Consider the following 21,902-nt stretch of genomic DNA (forward strand, 5'->3'; position numbering starts at 1 on the left):
CTGGCTTTCAAAGATTTTGGAAGGGTCTCTTGGGAATTCATGCTTCATTGCTCCAGCAGGCTACTAGAATGCTGAGGGATTGCCCAGGGGGTTTGGCAGTGGCACAGTGGAGCATCAATCTGCTGCCCTTTCTCAGGATGTCAGCATTCATCCCCTCACCACTGTTACCCAGCCAGTGCCCCACTACTGCCTGTCAGCCAGTCAACCAGCCTACTGTCACACATGCTGAAGTCAGGCGGTCCACAGCTAGGCCTTCTCAAGCCACAGAATGGAGTAGAAATGAAGGCGTGCAAAGGTTCATTGAAGCCAAGCAAGAAAGGAAAGCATGAAAGAGATGACTTGATTTATGCATGTGATAGAAGATTTTTTTTGGATGAAGTTTGTTCAGGATAGTTGTTTTGCAGTTGCTTTTAGTCTAGCATTGTGGCCAAGAGGACACAGTGATGGTAGCAATAAAAATTAGGTAAGCTGTGGGACTGTTATTTAATGGTGTTATGTTCATTGTTACTGTGCCATCATATATGGCTTAGCCAGATGTGTTGGTTGCCACCTCCAATCCTCCCTATTCTTCCAACACTTCCGCCACTTGCTGGCAAGAGCTGTGCCCCTGTGATGACTGTGGTGTAACAAATAAATTGTGACAGGCATTCTGAAGAGCACTTCCAGAGCAACACACACAGTGAAAGGAGTGTTTAACTATTACAATGGTTCACTTGATCACATTTTGCATGACTCATTACTTTTTAAATCTGTTCTGGTGATTGTGTGTTATAGGCACAAGCACAATGCTGATAAGTTCCAGTGTCATGAATTAATAAAGGAAAACTGTTGAATTTTATTTATACGGATTAGGTGTAATTCCTATCTCTAACCCCTGCTCTCTCCCATGCCTCTGTAAAACTGGGTGATATGTTGATAGGTCAACAAAAGGTGTCATGATGTCAGTTTTCAAAAAAAGGAAGGTGAAAGAGAATCAAAGCCAGAAGCCTACTTGCTTTCTATAAATTGACCAATTCATTGCTGAACAGTCAAGAAGGAAATTGTCTGCAACTTTTCAAGGGCTGTATCACTTTACTGAATGTGTATAGATCAAATATGGACAGTGACATGTGACAACAAGTCATGGGCAGAAATGAATGCTACAAAAGTACAGAAAAAGGTACATTCTGAGAAAATAGCCGTAGCAGCTGAAACTTTGGAGGTGAGATTCCAGCAGCCTGAGCCAATTTTCATGTGCAATGCAATATTCTCTTGATATATGATATGCACAATCTTGGTCTGCTGCAGAGTATGAACTTGGAGGGCCAGGACATGGAATGTTGCCATGAAACATCAGAGGAAGAGCCCACCAGCAAGTCTGAGGAGGCCCATAGGGAGCCATAGCTCGATGAGGAAGAATAGACAAGGTAGCATGTTCCTGGTAGTCCTAAGACGAGGAAGTCTCTGACCCCAAGGCACTTCCTTGAAGACCTCAGTTGTTCAGGAAGTCTATTCATGTGGTTTACAGCCCAAGACTGAATAACAAAGCTTTCCTTTCATTCTTAAGCATCAAAGAAGCATCTGGTGGAAAACAGCAAGTTAATGAAGAATAGCTGAATGACAGAAAACTCAAAGTACCAACATTATATCACCTGTGCTGGCATGATTGTCTCTAGTTTTCTCATTTTTGTTTTTGTGCTGTGCCATGGTGCTTCCCCATCACTGTCAGTTCTGCTTGTGATGGGCTGATATCCCACTGTCCTGGATGAACATGTTGGTCAGCTCTGGTTGTGTGAGGCCATAAGAGCTCAAACATTGTGAGGGATTCCTGCACAGTGGAGACTAGAGCCTCCCACTGTTGCTGCAGCATCAGTGTCACCACTGAGAACCCACAGAATAGAGTCATAGAGATGTACAGCATGGAAACGGACCCTTCGGTCTAACCCGTCCATGGCGACCAGATATCCCAAGCCAATCTAGTCCCACCTGCCAGCACCTGGCCTAACAAACTTGATTGAGTTTTTTGAAGAAGTAACAAAAAGGATTGATGAGGGCAGAGTGGTAGATGTGATCTATATGGTCTTCAGTAAGGCGTTCAACAAGGGTCCCCATGGGAGACTGATTAGCAAGGTTAGATCTCACAGAAAAATAGATGTAGATGAAAAAAACATATCACTTATTCTTCAATTTTAGATTCATTTGGACCTCCTTGCTCATAGTAGATGAAATGCAGCCTAATTGGGTGCCATGTGCATCCCTTGCACTGACAGTACATTATTAAGGTCATTGACACTATCCAATGTGCCTTGTATCTTTCAGACAGTATTGTAATCAAGTAAAATTTTGATTATGTGATTATAAGTGACCTTAATCAATCATGAACTATTGTTTTCAAATTTTAGTTTCTCGACTATTCCCATAGTATATTGCAAGATACCAATAATTCATCACCTCCCTCAATGAGCATAAAGAAAGATTAAAAGCATTTGACCATATTGCTGGATTGCCACCGGTTCAAGGGTTTGTAGACTATACTTATTATAGATGAGGAAGAGCTGTTGTGGCATCGTGATGCTGTGCCTACTGCTGGACTCAGAAGGAGAAAGTGAGGACTGCAGATGCTGGAGAACCGGGTTCAAAGAGTGTGGTGCTGGAAAAGCACAGTCGGTCAGGCAGCATCTGAAGAGCAGGAGAGTCAATGTTTCAGGCATAAGCACTTCATCAGGAATGAGGCTTATGGGCTAAGTGGGCTGGGAGATAAATGGGAGGGGGTGGGGCTGGGGGGAAGGTAGTTGGGAAAGTGATAGATAGATGAAGAAGATGGGGCTGAAAGTGATAGGTTGGAGAGGAGGGTGGAAAGGAAGATGGACAGGTAGGACCATTCAAGAGGGTGGTGCCGATTTGGAAGGTTGGAACTGGGGTAAGGTAGCGGGAGGGGAAATGGGGAAACTGATGAAATCCACATTGATCCCATGTGGTTGGAGAGTCCGAAGGGGGAAGATGAGGCATTCTTCCTCCAGGCATGGGGTCGTTGGGGTTTGGCGATGGAGGAGGCCCAGAATCTGCATGTCCTAGGTGGAGTGGGAGGAGGAGTTAAAGTGTTCAACCATTGGGCGGTGGGGTTGGTTGGTGCAGGTGTCCCAGAGATGTTCTCTGAAACAATCCGCAAATTGGCGTCCTGTCTCCCCAATGTAGAGGAGACCATATCGGGTGCAATGGATATAGTAGATGATGTGTGTGGAACTGCAGATAAATTTCTGACAGGATGTGGAAGGATTCTTTGGTGCCTTGGACAGAGGTGAGGTGGGAGGTGTGGGCACAGGTTTTGCACTTCTTGCAATGGCAGAGGAAGGTGTCGGGAGGGGACGGTTGGTTGGTGGGTGGCATGGGCCTAACAAAAGAGTCGTGGAGGGAATGGTCTCTCCAAAACGCAGTTAGAGGTGGGGAGGGAAATATATCTCTGGGGATGGGGTCTGTTTGTAGGTGGCGGATACAGCAGAGGATGATGCGGTGTATTCGAAGGTTGATGGGGTGGAAGGCGAGGACCAGGGGGATTCTGTCTTTGTTATAATTGGAGGGGTGGGGTTCAAGGGCAGAAGTGTGGGAAGTGGAGGATATGTGCTGGAGGGCATCATTGACCACATGAGAGGGGAAATTGCGGTCTTTGAAGAAGGAGCCAACCTGGAATGTTCTACAATGTAATTGGTCCTCCTAGGAGCAGATGCAGCTGGGGCTGATGAATTGGGAATAAGGTATAGTGTTGGACTCAGAAGGCCTTGGTAGTTTTAACCTTGGCAATGCCCAGTCTGGTCTAGCATCAAGCAGGGGGTGAATGGACTTGGTCAAGTCTTGGACTTTTGAAATCTCCATCTTGACTCCGTTGATTTCACTTTTGTGAGGTTTGGGGTTGGATTGTCAAGAATAAATTGTGAGTAGTCTTGGCCATATCACTGTAATTGGAATCTTAGTAACCTGTATCTCAGTATGGTCCGCGACAACATTGTCTTTTTCCAGTGTGAATACTGATGAAAAATATTCACTTAGCGCTTTCCCTATCTCCTCGGACCCCATGCACATCTTCCCACTAATGTCCTTGACTGGCCCTAATCTTACTCGAGTCATTCTTTTATTCCTGACATACCTATAGAAAGCTTTAGGGTTTTCCTTGATCCTACCTGCCAAAGACTTCTCATGTCCTCTCCTGGCTCTTCTTAGCTCGCTCGTTAGGTCTTGCCTGGCTAACTTGTAAATCTCAACTGCCCTAACTGAGCCATCACATCTCATCTCACACTAGCCTTCTTCGTCCTCTTGAGAAGAGGTTCAACGTTTTTAGTAAACCACGGCTCCCTGGCTCTACCACTTCCTCCTTGCCTGACAGGTACATACTTATCAAGGACCCGCAGTAGCTATTCCTTCAATATGCTCCACATTTAAATTGTGCCCATCCCCTGCATTCCCCATCCTATGCATTCTAAATCTGGTTTAATTACATCATATTTGCATTTCCTCCAGCTATAATCCTTGCCTTGCAGTACATACCTATCCCTTTCCATCGCTAAGGTAAATGTAACCGAATTGTGGTCACTATCACCAAAGTGCTCACCTAGCTCCAAATCCAACACCTAACCTGGTTCAATACCTAGTACCAAATGGGCACATATCTTCTGTCTTCTGGTGGCCTCCATTCAAGAGGTGCCTGATCTGGATGGATCTCACCCCATTATACTCCCAGCTGAGGTCTACGTAGTGGCACAATCCATTACTGGAGGATGAATGGTTCAGCAATTCGTTCCGTCGGTTCTGGAGAAGGAAGCAGGGAGAGTTTCCCCTCCTTGAGGCTATAATTGGTGAGGGACAAGCCTGCGAAATTTTGCATCCTCATTCAGATTTAGAATCTGCTCAGTGTATTCGAGGTAATCAGATGTGGGACCAGGTTTGTAGTTAACATCAAAGTCATATTCCTTTACTTTGATTCAAAGTTGTTGTACTCTATGTGGTGTGTTTGTCAGTGGTTTGTGCGAAAGTTTTGCCAACAGTTTGTGGCTAGTTTTCATAGCAAACTGCTAACCAAACAGGGACATGTTTTGATACTGAATACCACACTCAGTGTTTCATATTCAATGTTGGAATAATTTTATGAAACTTAATGCAACTGGACTGCTATCTTGCATGATGCAACTCCTAACCCTTTATGAGATATATTTATATTCAAGATTGTCTCTTTCCTCACTATGTAGTACTGTAGGATATATGCTTCTGCTGATGACACTCATTTGAGTGACTTGATTATGTGTTGATCATGCACTACATGAGGCATCTTAAGGGGTCTCTTAAAAATAACAGTTTCACAGAAAGTTTGGTATGTTTGGCGTATGAATTAAAACAGTTCAAGACATTACTGCAGGTCTCTTTTCTCTTGTGGAGTAGGCATGTATCATACATTTTTGACTTTGCCTGGTTGAAGATGGATCCCTCAAACTGAGATAGACAAAAATTTGATTCTGACCTACATTCTTCTGGTATATCTTGGTGCTGAAGACAAGACCTTCACAATGAGCTGCCATCTTCCATGCATGTAGATTTTAGTTCTGCTCTTGTTGTCTTGCACATCACTACATCATCAGCAGCAATACATACTCATACAAGAATACTGTCTGCAAGGCCACATCTATTGCCAATGTCAGCACAAGGTGGTGCAGCTAAAGGTATGCCCCAAAAGTGGTGAGTCATACAGGGAATATGATTAGCAGTGAGGGGAGAGAGGCAAGAATGTGGCTGTAGTCAGAAGCCAGCAGCGATGGGGGTGGGAGAAGTCGCCAGCAGTAAACAGAGAGGGCAGCAACTAGAGGCCAGAATTCAGCAGTGAGGGAGGGGGGGGGGAGGGACACCAACTAACAAGACTGCCAGGTGGGATGCTAGAGGGCTCTGATATGGGGTGATGTCTTTGCCATCATCTGTGCATGCACAGGAAGCAGGTAACCATCTTTACTGATCATCTTATCCTTGCCAATATAGACTCCATTTCAGTAATTCTGACCATACGCTCCTGATATGGATCCTGACTAACTGTTGGACTGAAATAATATGTTCCAAATGGTGTTCTGAAAGTTGTAATTTCTTGAGATTGCTTGCCAAGTGAGCCAATCAATACCCACGTGTGAAATTCAGCTTGGAAAAGAATTTAGCTCCTGTGAATTTGGGACTCAATTGTAAAGTAGGAATTTGGTGTGGGTATCTCTTTAGAGAAAGCTCTAGATATCTTGAGTAAAATCACACCCTAGTTGTGCTATTTTTCTACAGCATGCATGTAATAGAAATGCAAAGTCTGTGTATTGATGTATAGACAATATCATTACATTTTACATTCCACATCATTTAGCTCACTCTTAAACTTCTTTTGTATATGAACACTGCCATCTGTGAGGATTAATTCACAGAATTACATTATTCTCTGAGGTGCAATACAACAATTGCCTTTGGAGTTTCTTATGCCATTGAGTCAGCCTGGGTAGTCTTGTTGTAACTTACGAAACAATGCATTGTGATTAAACTTGACCTGTTCTGCTGCGATTGGAACCTTAGTGATATCATGAATGTCACATTGTTGAGTTCCATACACACCGATTGTCCTCCAATTGCTGGTCTTTTCTCATCTACCTGGCAAAACTTTTTGTGGTTTCAGATCATAGAGACGTACAGCCTTCGGTCCAACCCATTCTTGCCGACCAGTTATTCCGACTGAATCTAATCCCACCTGCCAGCACCCGGCCCATATCCCTCCAAACCCTTCCTATTCATATACCCATCCAAATGCCTCTTAAATGTTGCAATTGCACCAGCCTCCACCACTTCCTCTGGCAGCTCATTCCATACACGTACCACCCTCTAAGTGAAGCAGAAATGTCACAGGTGCATCTAATCATCAATGCAGAAGTGCAAGGGATGGGTGAATTGTTCTGTTGTAGGTTATATTATTGAATTTAAATTATCTACATTATATCCTTCAGAATTCTGACTGCTAGGATGTTTTCTTAGGGCATATCATGTTCATAGTGGCAAAAGTTTCTGACTGACTTCATCCACCCAATGTGTCAAATTCACAATGTGAAAGGCTTATTCACATACTGGTTGAAGGTTCTTCTATGCTGAATCTTAATGCTGGATTCTCTTGCTACCAATCTCAATATGTGCCTTCTTTTATGCAGGGGTCTGACATATTTCCCGCTTTTCTGCCAGCATCTAGCACATCCTATTGGTTTGATTTTACCTTTGGAACTAAATGTCTTGTGGAAGCAAGCATAGTGACCCTTCCACTGCATGACTTGCAAAGAGCTTTGAACAGAGGACAACTTTGTGATGGGTGCAAATGATTACACTTCTTTCACTGCTTCTTTGATTTTGGTTTCCTGGCTACCGTGTCATTACTAGTAATTGCAGCTGAAGCTTGCAGGTCTTGGTGTCCAGATAAAAGATCGCAGAAAATCTGAAACAATGCTATGAGTGTGTCAATGTCCTGGTATTACTTTTGCTCCAAGAATCTTTTTGTACTGCTTTGATAAGTGTTGAATCTGTGACTAGTTTCATTATCCAGTCCAAAGGTTTTGCCTCTGAGAAATCATTTTTTAAAAAAATGCACTCATGGGATTGAGGTGTTGCTGGCTAATCCAATGGATAATTCACTGGCTAATTTGTTGCCCATCCCTAGTTGCCCTTCAAAAGATGGTGGGGAGCTGCCTCCTTGAACTGTGACAGTCCTCAGGCTGTTGGAGAGGGAATTCCAGGTTTTTGACCCATCAATGATGAAGGAATGGCAATATAGTTCTGTCAGGATGCTGTGTGGCTTGGATGGGAACCCGCAGATTGAATGTTCCCATTCATCTGCTGCCTTTCCCCTTCTCGGTTGTAATGCTCAAGGGTTTGTGTGTTGTTAAAGGAGCCCTGTTGAGCTGCTACAGTACATTGTGTAAACGGTACACAGTACTCCCACTATGCTATAGTGGTCAGAGGACTGAGTGTTAAGGTAGTGGATGGGATGCCAACGAGAAGGTGTCAAACTTCTTGATTGTTGTTGGAGCTGCACTCATACAGGTAGGTGGAGTAAAGTAACTGATGGACAGGCAATTGGGAGGCAGGAAGTTACACATTGCAAAATTACCAGTATCTGACCTGTTCTTGTAGCCACAGTTTTTACATGGTCTGACCATTTCAGTTTCTGCTCAATGGTAACCATCCTGATGTTGATAGAATTCAGCAATGGTAACATCATTGAAGAACAAGGGCAATCACCTGATTCTACCTTGTTGGCAATAATCATTGCCGTATCGTGTGAATCTTACCTCACACTTATCAGCCCAAATCTGGATGTTGTGCAGGTCTGCTTGCAAATGGACATGGTCTGCTTTAGTAGCTGAGAAGTTGTGAACGGAGCTGAATATTGTGCAATTAGCATCAAACATCTCCCTTTCTGACTTTATGCCTTGGAGAGATTGTTCAGACCAGAACACTACCCTGAAGAATTCGTGAAGTCAAATCTTGGGTCTGAGTTAAGTGATCTCTAACAATCAAGACCTTTGTGGTAGGTATGACTTTAATCAGCAGAGTTTTCTTCCAAATATCACTGATCACGGTTTTGATACTCATTGCAATGTGGTCATGATTTGGAGATGCCGCTGTTGGACTGAGGTGTACAAAATTAAAAATCACACAACACCGGGTTAGAGTCCAACAGGTTTAATTGGAAGCACACTAGCTTTCGGAGCGCAGTTCCTTCATCAGGTGGTTGCAGACAACTATCTGATGAAAGAGTGACACTCTGAAAGCTAGTGTGCTTCCAATTAAACCTGTTGGACTCTAACCCAGTGTTGTGTGATTTTTAACATTGCGATGTAGTTTGACTTAATGCTCCTCAACTGCATTGTTGCTTCCTCGAAGTACAATTCTTTCTCATTGAGCTGGGATTATCTTTAATTTATAGATTCCCTACAGTGTGGAATCAGGCTGTTGTGAAATAGACATACTAGCCTTAAGCAAGTCAGGATCACTGTGAAGCAGACCGAGAAAACTAAGTGAGTCGGGATCACTGAAGCTAATCAGGATGAGTGTGATGGTCAGAATGGACCATCAAAATAAATCAAATTGTGATTTCACAGCAAAGGTGTGGGTTGATTGACTGTTGAGAATTACACCTTTATTTCCCTTCCTCCAAGAAAGTATATTCTCGTTAGGGTGAAAGGAAAGACTGGTAGGTAGAGGGAATGCTGGATGACTAAAGAAATTGAAAGTTTGGTTAAGAAAAAGAAGGAAGCATATGTAACATATAGACCGGATAGATCGAGTGAATCCTTAGAAGAGTATAAAGAGTACACTTAAGAGGGAAATCAGGAGGGCAAAAAGGGGACTTGAGATAGCTTTGGCAAATAGAGTTAAGGAGAATCCAAAGGGTTTTTAAAAATACATTAAGGACAAAAAGGTAACTAGGGAGAGAAAAGGGCCCCTCAAAGATCAGCAAGGTGGCCTTTGTGTGGAGCTGCAGGAGATGGGGGAAGATACTAAACGAGTATTTTGCATCAGTATTTACTGTGGACATGGAAGATATAAAATGTAAGGAAATAGATGGTGACATCTTGAAAAATGTCCATATTACAGAGGAGGAAGCACTGGATGTCTTGAAGTGATTAAAGGTGGATAAATCCCCAGGACCTGATCAGGTGTACCCGAGAACTCTGTGGGAAGCTAGAGAAGTGATTGCTGGACCTCTTGCTGAGATATTTACATCACTGATAGTCACAGGTGAGGTGCCGGAAGACTGGAGGTTGCTAACGTGGTGCCACTGTTTAAGAAGGGCGGTAAGGACAAGCCAGGGAACTATAGACCAGTGAGCCTGACCTCGGTGGTGGGCAAGTTGTTGGGGGGAATTCTGAGGGACAGGATGTACATGTATTTGGAAAGGAAAGTACTGATTAGGGATAGTCAACATGGCTTTGTGCATGGGAAATCATGTCTTATTAACAAAGAGGATTGATGAACGGTAGATGTAATCTATGTGGACTTCAGTAAGGCATTCGACTAGGTTCCCCATGGGAGACTGGTTAGCAAGGTTAGATCTCATGGAATACAGGGAGAGCTAGCCATTTGGATACAAAACTGGCTCAAAGGTTGAAGACAGGGTTGTGGTGGAGGGTTGCTTTTCGGACTGGAGGCCTGTGACTAGTGGAGTGCCACAAGGATCGGTGCTGGGTACTCTACTTTTTGTCATTTATATAAATGATTTAGATGTGAGCATAAGAGGTACAGTTAGTAAGTTTGCAGATGACACCAAAATTGGAGGTGTAGTGGACAATGACGAAGATTACCTCAGATTACAATGGGATCTGGACCAGATGGGGCAATGGGCTGAGAAATGGCAGATGGAGTTTAACTCAGATAAATCAGAGGTGCTGCATTTTGGGAAAGCAAATCTTAGCGGGACTTATACACTTAATGGTAAGGTCCTAGGGAGTGTTGCTGAACAAAGAGACCTTGGAGTGCAGGTTCATAGCTCCTTCAAAGTGGAGTCACAGGTAGATAGGATAGCGAAGAAGGCGTTTGGTATGCTTTCCTTTATCAGTCAGAGTATTGAGTACAGGAGTTGGGAGGTCATGTTGCGGCTGTACAGGACATTGGTTAGACCACTGTTGGAATATTGCGTGCAATTCTGGTCTCCTTCCTATTGGAAAGATGTTGTGAAACTTGAAAGGATTCAAAAAAGATTTACAAGGATGTTGCTAGGGTTGGAGGACTTGAGCTATAGAGAGAGGCTGAACATGCTGGGGCTGTTTTCCCTGGAGCGTCGGAGGCTGAGGGGTGACCTTATAGAGGTTTACAAAATTATGAGGGGCATGGATAGGATAAATAGACAAAGTCTTTTCCCTGGGGTCAGGGAGTCCAGAACTAGAGGGTATAGGTTTAGGGTGAGAGAGGAAAGATATAAAAGAGACCAAAGCGGCAATTTTTTCACGCAGAAGGTGGTACATGTATGGAATGAGCTGCCAGAGGAAGTGGTGGAGGCTAGTACAATTGCAACATTTAAAAGGCATCTGGATGGGTATGTGAATAGGAAGGGATTGGAGGGATATGGGCCGGGTGCTGGCAGGTGGGACTAGATTGGGTTGGGATGTCTGGTCGGCATGGACGGGTTGTTTCTGCGCTGTACATTTCTATGACTCTGTGAGGAAATTAGTAATTTCTTGGATGATTAGATTTTTATTGTTAGTCAGGATAAAGTATTTAAGTTGACATCTTTACATGAAGTGACAACAGATGGATGGAATTGAGTAGTTGTTCCATGTTCATTCATTCAGAATAGATTTTATTATTCACTAAATTAAGGAATGACAAGGCAGCTCTGAGTTTTGAAGTGTACATCCAAGTGAGAACTCCAAGGTGTTTCCCAAGACCCGAATATAGCCAAAATCATGAGGATCTAGATGATGTAGATAGGGATAAACTTCTCCCATTTGCAAAGGTATCAAAACAAAAGTAATTTGATAAGAGAAGCAAATATAGCGTGAGAAAAATCTTCTTCATGCAGTCTAGTATCCCCCTCCGACTATATCTCCATTTAGTCCCTGCCCTCCCCTTTCACTTTTTCATCACGCAGCATTTTTCTTTGATGAGAAGGGTACTGCTTGTCACTAGCCACTTGTGTGTTGCCTTTCTTCCTGCTAGTGGAACATGAATAAAGTTTTATGCACGTGTTGTTCATTCACTGTATCTTACACCTGTACACCAAACATGGGTGCTGGGAAAAAAAGAAAGAAAAATGGCTAGTACACGTTGTCTTTGTGTCGTGAAGGTAGGTTCAATTGAAATACTCAAAGAATGTATCATCTGTTCTCTGTAATTTTGCGCAATGACATCAAGCGAATCAATCAACCAGAAAGTCAATACAGCCATGAAGGGTGAAACAGCTTCCTTTCGTACTGTAACAGTTCTATTAGCTTGTGTCGTCAGCCACAGCAACTTGAACTCCAGGTTTAAGAGCTTGAGGAGCAGTCGGTGTCAGTGCAATGTATTCACAATGTGGAATCCAGAATCATCAGAATTATGACGACTGACTGGTTTATCCCATCCTCTTTCCTTGAATAGTAATACCACATTAGCTCTCCTCCAGTCCTCTGGCACATCTCCTGTGGGCGGAAAGGAATTTAAAGTGATTGCCAGCACCCCTGCTATTTTCTCCCTTGCCTCACTCAACAGCTTGGGATGCATTTCATCCAATCATGGAAATTTCTTTACTGTTATGCCTGCCAAGCCACTCAAAACCTCTTCTCTGTCAATGCTAATTTATTTAAGTATATCACAGTCCTTCTCTCATTGTCCCTTTCACTAGTGAACTTTGACACAAAGTATTCATTTAGAACCTTACCAATATCTTCTAGCATCAAGAACAAATTACCACTATGGTGCTTAATGGGCCCTACTCTTTCTCTCACTATCCTTTTACCCTTAAAGCACTTACAAAATAACTGATATTTTATTTTATCTATCATTATACTTCAATGTTCCCTTTTTGCTCTTCTAATTTCTTTTTTTAAGTTCCCCGTTGGACAACCCCTCCTCAAGAGCTTCTGTTATTTTGAGCTCTCAGTACCTGCTGTAAGTCTCCCTGTTCCTCTTTATCCAATCCGCTATCCATGGTTCACTGGATTTGTTGGTCTCGTCCTTGATTTCTATTGGAACATGTTGCCTTGTAGTCTCTCTATTGTCTTCCTGTATACATTCCACTGCTCTTTCACAGAATTACCTAAAGTTACCTGCTTCCAGTCCACTGTGGATAACTCATATCTGACCTTGTTAAAATTGGCCTCTCCCTAGTTTAGAAATTTGATTTCCGGCCCATCTTTGTCCTTTCTCATAAGTCTTAAATCTAATGGAGTTATAATTGCAGTCTGCAAAATTCCCCCACTGATATTTAAGCTGCTTGCCTGGTTTCATTACCTAAAATTAAAGTCCAGGACCATGCCTTTCTCCATGCTGCCTTCAAAGAATTCTGTTCCCTCTAAACCTTTCACATAATGACTACACCAGTTACTTTTGGGAAAGTTGAGACCATTTTACTTTAACACTTCTTTGAAATTTGCTTACATACTTGTTCATCTATTTCTCTCAAACTCTCAGGGAGCCAGTGGTACACTCCCAGCAATGTGATTGCTCTATTTTGGTTAAGTTCTACCTATATGACTTTATTTGAGGAGCCTTCTAAGATGTCATCTTTAGTGCTGAAAGTGAATCTCCGATCAATATTACAACCCCTCCTCCTTTATCTTCTACTTTGTCTCACCTGAAGACCCTATATCCTGGAATATTGAACCACTAATCCTGCCCCTCCCCCAATCATATGTCAGTTATTGCAACATCATATTACCATGTTTAATTTGAGCCCACAGTTCATGTGCCTTGTTTTCCAGACTCCAAGCATTTTAAAACAAAATCCATCCTGCAAAACTCCCTTGTGCTTAACTGTCCTGTAACGTCTGTGCATTTCTGACTCAGTTGCTTTACTTCATAATTTTGACAATGCATCTCCCTGCCCTTCACCACCCCCTGCTGAGCCTTCTCTCAGGAACTCACCACCCTGCTAAATTAGTTTAAACCTTCCCCAATAACACTTGCAAACCTCCCTGTGAGGATGCTAGTTCCACTCGAGTTCAGGGTCTGGTCGTCCTTCCACTCCCAAAAATGGTTCCAATGTCCCAAAAATCTAAAGACCTCCTTCCTGCACTGTCTCTCCAGCCATGGATTTATCTGGACTAACGGCCTATTTCTACATTCACAAGTATGAATTCCTAATTCCCTAAATTCTGCTTGCAGGACCTAATTTCTTCTACTTTTATCATTTGATATCAGTACATACCATGATCTGTCTGTTAGCATAGCTGCCTCACAGCGCCAGAGAGCTAGGTGCGATTCTACTCTCAGGTGACTGTCTTTGCGGAGTTTGCACATTCTTCCTGTGTCTCCCCGTGCTCTGGTTTCCTCCCACAGTCCAAAGATGTCCAGATGAGGTAGATTGGCTGTGCTGATTTGCCCATTGTGTCCAGGGATGCGCAGGCTACATGTGATGCTCTTTGGCGGGTTGGTGTGCGCTTGATGGGCTGAATGGCCTGATTCCAAACTGTAGGGTTTCTATAAATTAAATAAGGAAGAATTGTTGTTTGAGGAAACAACAGTGCAGTTGAGGAGCATTAAGTCAAACTACATCTCAATGAATAACCTTGCAGTCAAATGTTTTACCTTAGTATCTTTTCACTGTTACTGATGGCCATCTAACTTGGAGGAGTTAGGTAACACAACTTAAATGCATATGGTATATTCTTAACAATGATCTTGGATCCAAGTTTTGAGTTCTGCCCAACTGAAAGAACATTTTTAGTTGGTGAGATACAAACCAAAAAGAGCAAGCACAAATGAACAAGGATGACACCAAATTCTTATTCCTTACAAAAATTGTTTCCAGAGTGTAGACAATGGTTTGACAATGAACTGGTGTTGCTAGTGGAAACTATTCTGAATTGTCAGATTTTGTACAGAATGTACAAAATTTATAAGTAAGAGCATTTATGAGTTTGCCAGAGACTTGCTCATATAAAAACAGCGTGAAAAGAGCTCCAGTTATTCCGCAAGACAGAAATTATTGAGTCAGACAGCACAGAAACAGGGCCTTCAGTAAATCCGTCCATGCGACCAGGTTTCCTAAACTGAATGAGTCCCATTTGCCTGTGTTTGGCCCATAACCCTTTAAACCTTTCCTATTCATGTACTTGCCTAAACATTTTTATTTTACCCACTTTTACCACTTCCTCTGACAGCTCTGGTAGAAGTGGGTAAAATTACAATATCAGCACATATGCACCATGTGTGTGAAGAAGTTGCCCCTCAAGTGTCTTTTTCCACCTTTTCCTCACCTTAAACCTGTGCTCTCTAGTTCTGGACTCCCCCTATCCTGGGGAAAAAGACCTTGACTATTCACCTTATCTATCCCCTTGCAATTTTACAAACCTCTAATACGTCATCCCTCATCCAATTACACTCCCCAGGGGAAAAAACATTCCAGACTATTCAGCCTGTCTCAGTCTCTTCAATCTCAGTAACATCCTTAAGTCTTCTTGTACCCTTTCCAGTTTAATAACATCCTTCCTACAGCAGGGCAGCCTGAGTTGTACGCTGTACTCCAAATGTGGCCTTACCAATGTACAGCTGTTCCAACTTCTACATTCACTGCTGTGATTGATAAAAGCAAGCAAGCCAAGAGCTTTCTTTACCAATCTGTTTCCCTGTGATGCTGCTTTCAAGGAATATGTACCTACACCCCAGTCTCTCTATTGGACAACACAGCCTGGGGCCATAACATTAACCATGTAGGTCCTGCCCCTGGTTTGTCTTACCCAAATGCCATTACTGGAATATACTTTGTGATGAACTAGTCTAAGCAATCTACTACAAATAAAAGCGTGTTGTATATTTTGTTAGGAAGTTTACAGAGAGTTGTCTTGTGGCTGAAGTTCATAGCTGGAACGCAGCAGCTTCCTGCACAGACCAACCTCTACCACCAGGTGGAGGCTGATCAAAGTAAAAATAATAGAGAGCTGTACAGCATGGAAACAGACCCTTGGGTCCAACTCGTTCATAGTCAAGATTAGAGTGGTACTGGAAAAGCACAGCAGGTCAGGCAGCATCCGAGGGGCAGGAAAATCGACGTTTCGGGCAAAAGCCCTTCATCAGGATTCCTGCTCCTCGGATGCTGCCTGACCTGCTGTGCTTTTCCAGCACCACTCTAATCTTGACTCTGATCTCCAGCATCTGCAAATCCTCACTTTCTCCTAGTCCAACTCGTTCATGCCGACCAGACATCCTAACATAGTCCAGTCCCACTTACCAGCCGGTATCCCTCTAAACTCTTCCCATCCAGATTCCTTTTAAAATGTTGTTTGTCAATCGTATTTTGTACAAAATGCAAAATTAAAAACAGTACCATGTTGTATTTTATATTTAGTTGAGTCGTTTACCGTTTCTGTTATTTCAGTTAGCAATGCACGCTGTTGTACGTTTGGGACACTGGCTAGAAACCGTGCAAAGAAATCTCCACCCAGTTTTAACATTAATCCCAATGTGGAATCAGTTAATTTTTTCACTTAAGATGTAGCGTTTTTTTTAAGAAACGGCACTACGACTTATCTAAATAAGCTATTACAACAGTACATTTAAATGAGAACAAAGAAAAAAAACCCGAGGAGGGTCCAGTGCAGAGCAACAACTATCATGGAGAAATCGAGCCGAATTTCCAGTTTCTGCATAAAAATAAGAACTGCTGTCCTTTAGCCATTAGCGACCATTTTATAACGGGATGCTTAAGGACATTTTGATTAATACACGAAGTTGCAATCTGGCCTGTGGAAGTTGTATTTTTTTCTGTTAACCTATAAAAAACGGTACAGCGACCTGGGTCACTGGATTGGGAGCGTCAACTCTGCTTTCTCTCTACAGTTACCTGCTGAGTTACGCCAGGAGACCATCCACAGGCACGTATCCGAAAAGAAACCACGGTGAAACTAAAAGAGAGTGATAAATGAACTGCCCGCGGTTGTGACACCTAAATGCCTCCTGAACGGGGCTGGGGCTGGGGGTGGGGTGCAGCGCCTTCCCCCTGAGCCCTGGCCTCGGGATGGGGCGGGGGATGGGAAGGTTACTGGCAGGCCCCAGCCCCAGCCCCGGCTCTGGGAGAAGGGGCGTTGCTCAGGAGAAGGAGAAGGAGGAGGAGGAGGAGGAGGAGGGGGGGGGATGAGGTTTGCAGCCCGAGCTCACACAGCCGGGCGGTATTCGCGTTATCCGCTGCATTGATGAGTGGCGGGACCTGCTCTGGCTTGTGGCTGGGATTCCTAGGATCGCTTTGGATTTTGCTTCTAAATGCCGGTGGACGAATCAATAGTGTAAACTTCAAACCCCTCGAACAACAAAACAAAACAAAACCCCTAGAAACGACACGCCGAGCGCCTGTGCGTTGTAATTTTGAGTTTTCCCACCCCCCTCTCTCTCTCTCTCTCAAGCCTGGAAACTGCGTAGCCAGCTGAACGATTCCCGTCCTGCGCTGTAGCTCTGTTTTCTTTTCCATCTGTCTGGAATTTGGGATGGTGTGGTGGGCTGTGATGATATAGCATGAAGCCTGGAGGATGGGAGCGAATAATGGCAAACAGTGCGGCAGTGAGGGTAAGTTTTATGAGGTGAACCTCGACAGACTGAAAACAAAAGTTTGTGTTGCGGAAAACGCGACCAACCCCGTTTTTTAAAGTTTCCCTCGACTGCCTGTTTGGACTCCCGGGAATGCCTTTGTAAAATTGCTTATTGTTTATTATTACTTATGGGCTAGTCCATTCAGACGGTGTCTGGCAAACGCTGTTCGTCGTCTTCGCTTGATTCCAAAAGTGGCAGTCTTGACTGAAACGTGAAGCGAAAATGACAGAGTTGGAGTTAAAATAACCAGGAGCAAAACTAGGAGGGAGCAGCTGAGTATAAATGCTGTTTTTCCGTTTTGGAATGGGAGACTGCGAAGAAATGTTTGCACCCATGAATTAAAACACTGTTGGAGTCGACGACTGATTTGCTTAGCTGATGTCTGTTCTCGCAACTTTTTAAGTGTATGGGTTTGATGTTAGTACAACTCTCCACAATTTGAATTGAAATATGTCCATCTAAACATTGTTACTCGGACAATTCAAAACTGCTTGGACCAATTTTAAAAAAATCTATATTTCTAAAGGCTTAAAGGTCTGAATGTCACACTTGAATTGCACAATCTTGCTTCCGTTTCTTAAAATGTTTTGTGCAGCCATTCGGGTTACTCTAGTTCATCCTAGATTCCGAATTTAGTTTTGTTGACTTTTAAATAGCAGCTAAATATTTCTATAGGGAGGAGCAGTCACTTGCCGCCATTTACAGTGGAATTGTTAGTATTATCTGGATGGGGTAGTTGAATAGGAAGCATTAAGAGGGATGTGGGCCAAATGATGGCAAATGGGGCTAGATTAATTTAGGATATCTGGTCAGCATGGATGAGTTGGATTGAAGGGTCTGTTTCCATGCTACACGGTACTATGATTCTCTGATTCTATCACCAGAAAAGGACTTGGTTGTGTGGCATATCTCTATCCTTTTGATACATATATCCAAACTTACACTGCTGCCTCACAGCGCCAGAGACCCGGATTCAATTCCTGACTCAGGCGACTGACTGTGTGGAGTTTGCACATTTTCCCCGTGTCTGTGTGGGTTTCCTCCGGGTGCTCCGGTTTCCTCCCACAGTCCAAAGATGTGCACATCAGGTGAATTGGCCATGCTAAATTGCCCGTAGTGTTAGGTAAAGGGGTAAATGTACGGGAAATGGGTGGGCTTCGGCGGGTCGGTGTGGACTTGTTGGGCCGAGGGGCCTGTTTCCACACTGTAAGTAATCTTAAAAAAAAAGTGTGAACACATAAATAACACATTCAGGAAAATGACTTAAAACATCATTAAGGAAGAACAAGGAAACTTCATAAGGCTGTCTTAGTCCCTGCGAGGCAAAATATAATTTAACTTGCTTCAACATGGTAGGTAATTCAGAAAATGTGTGCAGAAAGGAAAGTTTGTAATGGAAGCAGTTTATCAGATATTGGGATTTCAAGTACAGTTCAGCATAAATTAAAATTTAATACAGGAACAATCTTACATTGCATTCAAACTCCTATGCCTGAATTTCCAGTAATCACAACACACGACCCATACTGGGGCACACGTTTGTAAAATCTACCCTTTGATTTATCAAGCTTAGCACCAGGACAAATTCCTGGCATGTTTAAGAGGCAGTTTTCTAGAGGAAGATATTGAAGAGCCCAATAAACAAGAGAATGCTGGAGAAGTTCAGCAGTTCTGGCCAGACCTGCTAGGTTTGTCCAACCGTTTTTTTTCTTCAAGGTTTCCAGCAGGCAAAGTATTTTGCCCTTATTTGAAATCAATTATTTGTTCATTTTAAAAATCTCAACACCAGGTTATAGTCCAACTGTCCTATTTGGAGGCACTAGCTTTCAAAGCACTGCTGCTTCATCAGGTGGTTGTGAAGTATGACCGCAAGACGCAGAGTTTATAGCAATAGTTTAGTGTCATGCAGCTGAAACTGTATATTGAACAAATTTAGATTAAGCCTTTCATCTTTTAGAATGGGTTTGCTTGTTTCAGTTCTTTAATATGTAAATCCCAGACTACTTTTTAAGTCGCATTCTCAAGATAAGGTTTTCTAACAATAGGTGCCATCTCAGCTCAGACAATGCATTAAAGGTCTGAGGTTAAAGTCTGTCTCTGTCCCAATCTTGAGTCAGACTGGTTCTATTTCTAAAGTGGGATTTATAGAATATTGCATGGATTGACTATGGGTTATGCATTTTTTTGAGCAAAATAGAATATATCTGCAAATAAAGGTTTCATGGGGTGTTTTATGGACCTACTTCACAAGCACCTGATGAAGAAGCAGTGCTTCAAAAGCTAATGCCTCCAACTAAACCCGTTGGACTATAACCTGGTGTTGTGAGATTTTTAACTTTGTCCGCCCTGGTCCAACACTGGCTCCTCCAAATCATTGTTTGTTTTACTTGACTTTTAAATGTTGTGACTTGGATGATATAAATGTGAGCAAACTTTGGTTTAGAGCATGATCAAAGAACTAAACACAAATTTAAAATTAATGAGCTGCAAGTGAAGCCATTGATTAGATTAACATTAGATTACTTGTCTTCACGGGTGGTGAATATATGCAACTAATTCCCACAGAAAATAACTGAGAGTCAGTTAACTGGTGGAAAATGGAATTTGATGAATGGCTGATTAGGAATCGGTTTTGAAGGTTCAGATGTTTTTCACTGGAGCGTACAAGGTTGAGGGCTGACTTTAGAGGTTTATAAAATAATGAGCAGCATAGATAAGGTGAATAGCAAAGGTCTTTTCCCTAGAGTGGGGGTGTTTAAAACTAGAGGGCATAATTTTAAGGTGAGAGGAGAAAGATTTAAAAGGGACCTGAAGGGCAACTCTTTCTCACAGACAGTGATTAGATTAGATTCCCTACAGTGTAGAAATAGGCCCTTCGGCCCAACAAGTCCACACTGACCCTCGAAGAGTAACCCACCCAGACCCATTCCCCGACTCCCTACTAATGGGAGAATATCACTGTGGGCAATTTAGCACGGCCAATTCATCCTGACCTGTTTGGACTGTGGGAGGAAACCAGAGCACCCGGAGGAAACCCATGCAGACACACGGAGAATGTGGAAAGTCCACACACAGTCACCCGAGGCTGGAATCGAACCCGGGTCCCTGGTGCTGCAAGGCAGCAATGCTAACCACTGAGCCACCAAGCTACATGTGGAATGAACTGCCACAGGAAATGGTTGATATAAGTACAGTTACAACATTTAGAAGACATTTGCACAGTTTTATGGACCAGGTTACATCCCTCAAACTATTTTAAGGTAGCCTAGACCTTAACCTTTCTTATCCACTTCACATCTGCCTTCAGAATATTTCAGGTGTGGTGCAATTGGTCAAAGCACTTGGTCTTAAGCAAATCAATTTATTTAAGCACTCCACTTGAAACACAAACAAAAATGAAATTTAGAATAATTTAACTATTGGAAAATTTAGCTGACCTGATATAGCAACTTATAAGGAACTGTTCCAATCCAGTAACAGCCTGTAAACAAACCCCTAGACAAAAAGCTAAATTGAAACACAGGCAGGAGGGAACAACATCCAAAGAGATTTTAGTGATAGTTAGTCAGGAATTATCTGCTGAAGCTGCAACCTTTCTTGGTATCTAGCATCTTGTGACTGTTACAGCTAAACCAAGCTGGAAGAAACCTGAACTGGGACAACTGACCACCCTCCTGCCATTATTAAACTAGACTCTTTCTAGATCTCTCGGCACTTCTGCCTTTATGACCTCTTTTAAAAGAAAACCCAAGACAGGATAACCTTCTTAATGTGACAGCATCATCACAAATAGGAAAGGTTTAGAGGGATATGGACCAACCGCAGGCAAATGAGACTAGTTTAATTTGGGAAACTTGGTTGGCATGGACAAGTTGGACTGAAGGGTCTGTTTCTGCACTGTGTGACTCAGACTCTATTAATTTGGATCTAGTATTCTATGCAATGAGAAACAGCTAACTAATAATCTTGTTGTAAAGTAACCTTTAGTGAACTGCAACCACAGTAAGATAGAATTTCCCATTTCAGTTTGAAAATGTTTCAATCTGAAACCAGGATCTTTAACCTAAACAAAGGAAATCATAAGTGACAAGTATATTATAGTTGACTGAGAAAATGCATTAAAAAGTATGACAGAAAATGGCTGGTATTTAAAGAATTAATACATAGTTTAGAATAAACATTTAAGTCTTTAATATTTTTTCTCCTTTTGTACTTTAGTCAACTGTGGCTGACAAAGAAGGGAGGAAGGTCCTAATGCTGCCAAAAACATCGTCTGTTTGAGGATTGGGAGCATTTTAGAATTCAAAGTCAGACCATGAGACTGCTTTTTAAAAAAAAGAATAGAACACGAATGTAAATTAAAAAGATGAATAAAAGCCTTTAGGTGTGTAAAAAGTAAAAGTATGGCAAAGTCAAATGTGGGTTCCTTACAAGTAGAGACAGAATTTATAATGAGACATGGCAGGAAAGCCAAGCTATTACTTTGTGTTTGTCGTTATGATGGAAAAATGCAACAATTTTTATAAATAAGAGATCCAAGGGATCAGTGAGAATGGGCTGTTGAAAGACATTAGTATGAGTGAAAAAAGTAGGACTAGACAAATTAATGGGACTGAAAGTTAACATGTCCTTTTGGATGCTATGATCTATGTTCT

General features: G+C 42.5%; 1 protein-coding gene and 1 long non-coding RNA gene across 5 annotated transcripts in view; one reads left to right on the plus strand and one right to left on the minus strand.

The window, feature by feature from the left end:
* Positions 1–11,309: 11,309 nt before the first annotated feature.
* Positions 11,310–16,647, minus strand: LOC122549742 (uncharacterized). Of its 2 annotated transcripts, XR_006311652.2 has the most exons (4): positions 16,508–16,628; positions 14,254–14,374; positions 13,874–14,145; positions 11,310–12,146 (listed from the first exon to the last, which is right to left on the minus strand). It is a non-coding gene; the product is annotated as an uncharacterized LOC122549742 (long non-coding RNA). The 2 variants fall into 2 exon arrangements; XR_015757167.1 differs by lacking the exon at positions 14,254–14,374 and having other exon boundaries at positions 16,508–16,647.
* The window catches only part of fbxl7 (F-box and leucine-rich repeat protein 7), a 337,989-nt gene continuing 332,435 nt past the window's right edge, over positions 16,349–21,902 (plus strand). Inside the window, exon 1 of one of the 3 annotated variants that reach the window (XM_043689677.2) lies at positions 16,349–16,538. Coding sequence is in view for 1 of the 3 variants with exons in the window: in XM_043689676.2 (XP_043545611.1) it covers positions 17,187–17,223 (37 nt within the window). In the remaining 2 variants the exon portion in view is untranslated. Of the gene's footprint in view, positions 16,539–16,785; positions 17,224–21,902 lie in introns of those variants that run through there. The other 2 variants (XM_043689676.2, XR_015757166.1) reach the window with 2 other exon arrangements.

The sequence above is a fragment of the Chiloscyllium plagiosum genome, unplaced genomic scaffold (genome assembly GCF_037043375.1).
Source record: "Chiloscyllium plagiosum isolate Xiang-an unplaced genomic scaffold, Cpla_swu_hap1 HiC_scaffold_5, whole genome shotgun sequence".
Classification (NCBI taxonomy): domain Eukaryota; kingdom Metazoa; phylum Chordata; class Chondrichthyes; order Orectolobiformes; family Hemiscylliidae; genus Chiloscyllium; species Chiloscyllium plagiosum.